The 5,000-nt window shown below is 50.0% G+C and overlaps 2 protein-coding genes across 2 annotated transcripts in view; one reads left to right on the forward strand and one right to left on the reverse strand.

The window, feature by feature from the left end:
• polr2j (RNA polymerase II subunit J) overlaps positions 1–115 on the reverse strand; it is a 2,377-nt gene extending 2,262 nt beyond the window's left edge. Inside the window, exon 1 of the mRNA XM_012834104.2 lies at positions 1–115. This exon is cut by the window's left edge and continues 59 nt beyond it. The gene's annotated coding sequence lies outside the window, so the exon portion shown is untranslated.
• Positions 1–4,881, forward strand: part of LOC105906011 (zinc finger protein RFP-like) — a 13,978-nt gene extending 9,097 nt beyond the window's left edge. The window contains exons 7-12 of the mRNA XM_042709505.1: positions 644–739; positions 914–1,088; positions 2,250–2,378; positions 3,299–3,325; positions 3,620–3,646; positions 4,300–4,881. Coding sequence (XP_042565439.1) covers positions 644–739; positions 914–1,088; positions 2,250–2,378; positions 3,299–3,325; positions 3,620–3,646; positions 4,300–4,844 — 999 coding nt within the window. The 3' untranslated portion in view covers positions 4,845–4,881. The remainder of the gene's footprint in view (positions 1–643; positions 740–913; positions 1,089–2,249; positions 2,379–3,298; positions 3,326–3,619; positions 3,647–4,299) is intronic.
• Positions 4,882–5,000: the final 119 nt, after the last annotated feature.

The following is a 5,000-nucleotide window of genomic DNA, read 5'->3' on the forward strand; positions in this document are numbered from 1 at the left end:
GTGCAGAAGGGTTCTGTCTTGTGTGACCTCACCGGAAGCACAACAAATACCCGGAAGTGTAAATGTCCGACTCGCAACAATTTTGGAAATCCAAGCAGCGTTACACTCGCTTGCCCCTCCACTCGGCCGTTCTCTTACACTGCAGGCGTTGCTTCTTTTCTAGTTTCTACATTGGACAAAAGATGATGTTTGATTGCCGCCACACCACGACGTCACACACAAAATGTCAAATGTATCAATACTTTAAATGGAAATAGTAAAAGTCAACACGAATGACAGGCATCATTAACCACCCGTTAAATATTCACAGACAGCTGGTGGCAGTGCGATTATGACTTACTGTACGGCACTCCAGGTAGTTTGGATATGAATTATGACTTACTGTACAGCACTCAGGGAGTTTGGAGATTTATTTCTGCTGTACAACATTCAGTCCCTCAGTCTGAAGCTCAGACACACACACACACACACACACACACACAGTCAGAATACACACACACACACACACCAGAGCAGGGTCACTAAGATGCTAATGGGCTGAAAATGAATGGACAGTGACGGCTATGCCTCTTGCAACGAGAGAGGTCAGGGGTCGTCTCTATGGATTCAGACAGAACTTCCTGTTTGTTTGTTGTGCCCGCAGAGCCAGCTGGGCAAGACGCAGGCAGAGCTGAAGAGTATGATCCAGGAGAGGCAGGAGAAGATCGCAGAGATCAAACACTCCGTAGAGCTCAGCAGAGTGAGACACTCACACACGCACACACACACACACACACACACGCACACACACACACACACACACAGACACACACACACACACACACACACACTCTCTCTCACACACGTAAACACACTCACACTCACTGTGTGTGTGCGTGTGTGTGTGTGTGTGTGTGTGTGTGTGTGTGTGCAGCTGTCTGCTGAGGCCGAGGCTGCTGCCGTCTCTGAGCTGTTCTCTGTGCTGCTGCTGGCACTGGAGAGGAGTCGCTGTAACCTGCAGGGGGCGCTAGAGGCCCGGCAGCGGGCTGTGGAGACGAGGGCGGAGGAGCTGACAGGACAGCTGGAGCAGGAGATCACCACCCTGCAGAGCAGAGACGCTCAACTGGAGGAACTCACACACACACACGACCACCTCCACCTGCTGCAGGTACACACACACACACACACACACACACACACACAAACACACACACACACACTGCAGAGCAGAGACGCGCAACTGGAGCTCACACACACACACGACCACCTCCACCTGCTGCAGGTACACGCACACACACACACACACACACCCTGCTGAGCAGAGACGCTCAACTGGAGGAGCTCACACACACACACGACCACCTCCACCTGCTGCAGGTACACACACACACACACACACACACACACACACACACACACACACACACACACACACACAGACACACACACACACACACAGAGAGAGACACACACACACACACACACACACACACACACACACAGACACACACACAGACACACACACACACACACACACACACAGACACACACACAGACACACACACACACACACACACACAGAGAGAGACACACACACACAGACACACACACACACACACACAGAGAGAGACACACACACACACAGAGAGACACACACACACAGACACACACACACACACACACAGAGAGAGACACACACACACAGAGAGAGACACACACACACAGACACACACACAGCGACTCGTAATTTAGAAGCTCTCACCCCTTCCCTGTCCAGGTTAGTGTGTCTGATGGCCCTGGGCCTCATGAATACTGTACAGGGTGACACACACACACACACACACACACACACACACACACACACGCCTCATGAATACTGTACAGGGTGACACCCCTTATACTCAGAGGAAATAGAACTGAAATGTTCCAATGGCTGATTAGAAGAGATCAGGGAAAAGCTGCTGACCCTTGAGTTGTCTCTCTCTCCCTCGGTGCGCCCCCTTAAACCTGTTTCCTGGACTGATCTTATCTCGCTTTGTGTGTGTGTGTGTGTGTGTCTGTGTCTGTGTCTGTGTCTGTGTGTGTGTGTGTGTGTGTGTGTGTGTGTGTCTGTGTGTGTGTGTGTGTGTGTGTGTGTCTGTGTGTGTGTGTGTGTGTGTGTGTGTGTGTGTGTGTGTGTCTCTGTGTGTGTGTGTGTGTGTGTGTGTGTGTGTGTGTGTGTGTGTGTGGGTGTGTGTGTGTGTGTGTGTAGGTGTATACGTCGGTGTGTGTGTTGCCTCCCTCTAAGTCCTGGTCCCTGGTGAGTGTGAAGACCTATCAGGACGTGGACTCGCTGCGTCCCCTCGTGTCCCGACTGGAAACGCTCATCAACAGGGAGATGGACGACCTGCACGAGATGCGTGAGTCATTCACACACACACACACACACACACACACATACACACACACACACACGTACACACACACACACACACACACACACACACACACACATGCACTTAAACACACACACACACACACACACACACACACACACACACACACACACACTCATAAATACACACACACACACACACTCATAAATACACACACACATACCCACACACATGCACTTAAACACACACACACACCCACACACACACACCCACACACAGTCATAAACACACACACACACACACACACACAGACACACACATACCCACACACATGCACACACACACACACACACACACACACACACACACACTCATAAATAAACACACACATACCCACACACATGCACTTAAACACACAAACACACACACACACACACACACACACTCTCATAAATACACACACACACACACACCCCCACACGTACACTCATAAATACACACACACACACCCATAAATACACACACACTCATAAATACACACACACACGTCTACTACACACATGCACTTAAACACACACACACACACACACACACACACACACACACACTCATAAATACACACACGCACAGTCATAAACACACACATATACACCCCACTTATAGTCTGCTGTTGCCTGCCTTCTCACACACATACTCACATACGACATACATACGCACACACACACTCGCACACAAACACGCACACACACACACAGTCCAGTAGTGTTGGGATATGTAGTCCAGTAGTGTTGGGATATGTAGTCCAGTAGTGTTGGGATATGGAGTAGAGTATAGTCCAGTAGTGTTGGGATATGTAGTTTTGGGATATGTAGTCCAGTAGTGTTGGGATATGTAGTCCAGTAGTTTTGGCTAATTAGCTGATTTGTGTCTCTTGTGTCTAACAGAACTGAAAAGGGTTCAGCAGTTTACAGGTATGAGTACCCTTAGCCTGCAATGCCGTACTAAACCCTTCTGACATATGGCAAGTAACTATACTGTAACTAACCCACTCCTATACTAACTAACCCACTCCTATACTAACTAACCCACTCCTATACTAACCCATTAACCCACTTCCAGGGTTCATACCCAGTGAGGGTTTGTTGTTGTTGTTGCTGATGTTGTTGTTGTTGTTGATGATGGCAGTCAGGTATTGTCTATATTGTCTCCTTCCAGTTTGTTTCGTGTGTCTCAGTTGTGTTTGTGTTTGTTTTGTGTTTCTACAGAGCTCAGCAAAGTCCAGCAGTATGCAGGTAATGTGACACACACACACACACACAGACACACACACACACACACACACACACACACACACACACACACACAGACACACACACAGACACACACACACAGTGCACTCCCACGTATGACTTGCCCGACGTTTGGGGGTGTGTTGATAACGCAGCCGTTCATAGCAAGATTGACAGGTCAACAACCAATCACGCGTCTATGAATTCCTGAAGTGTAACTTCCCTAGCAAGCTGTTTACTTTGTGGGTAGTTACCAGACGCAAATCACCTCACCTTTTAGTTACAATAATGACGTTTTTACACTGTACACTGTCTATTTCCGTTTCTACACACACACACACACACACACACACTCTCTCACACACACAGAGACACACACAGACACACACACACACACACACAATAATGACGTTTTTACATTGAAGAGTGTCTCTGTAACTTAAAAAAAATGTAAGCAAAAAAAATGTTTTTTTCAGTCTCGCTCTCTTTGGATATTTACATAAACGCGATTTGATCGTGATGAAGTTGCTTTGCTTGCGTTGCTTGTGTGTATGAGTGTGTGTGTGTTGCTTGTGTCGCTGACACAGCTAACTCTCTCTCCCTCTCTCTCTCTCTCTCTCTCTCTCTCTCTCTCCATCCCTCTCTCTCTCTCTCAGTGGACGTGACTCTGGATGCAGACACAGCTAACTCCTTCCTGCAGCTGTCGGAGGACCGTAAGCAGGTGTGCTGTGTGGAGAGACGGCAGAAGGTTCCGGAGGCTGCGGGGCGCTTCGAGCGGGCCGCCTGCGTGCTGGGGAGCGAGGGATTCTGCGTCCGCTTCTACTTCCAGGTCGAGGTCAGCGGCAAGACCAGCTGGGACGTGGGCGTGGCCAGGGACTCGGTGACCCGCAGGGGGAAGGTCAAAGCCTCGCCGGACACGGGCTACTGGACGGTTGCCCTGAGAAACGGGGGACGGCTCGTGGCCAAAGAAACCAATCCCATCCCTCTCGCCGTGGGGGCGGGGCTTCGGAAGGTGGGCGTGTTCGTGGACTACCCGCGGGGCGTGGTCAGTTTCTATGACGTCACAAACATGTCCCACCTCTACTCCTTCACTGGCCAGCGCTTCACCGGCAAGCTCCGCCCCCTCCTGAGCCCCAGCCAGAGGGAGAAAGGGAGAAACTCCGCCCCCTTAGTCATCTGTGTTGATCGGCCAATCACATGAGCCCATATCACCACCTATGCCGATTGTCCAACCACAGGCCCCCTTCTAGCTCTGAACCTGTGGCTTATACCATGTGTGTGTGTGTGTTACAGTAGGGTGGCTTATACCCTGTGTGTGTGTGTGTTACAGTAGGGTGGCTTATACCCTGTGTGTGTG

Source organism: Clupea harengus, chromosome 13, assembly GCF_900700415.2.
Source record: "Clupea harengus chromosome 13, Ch_v2.0.2, whole genome shotgun sequence".
Lineage (NCBI taxonomy): Eukaryota > Metazoa > Chordata > Actinopteri > Clupeiformes > Clupeidae > Clupea > Clupea harengus.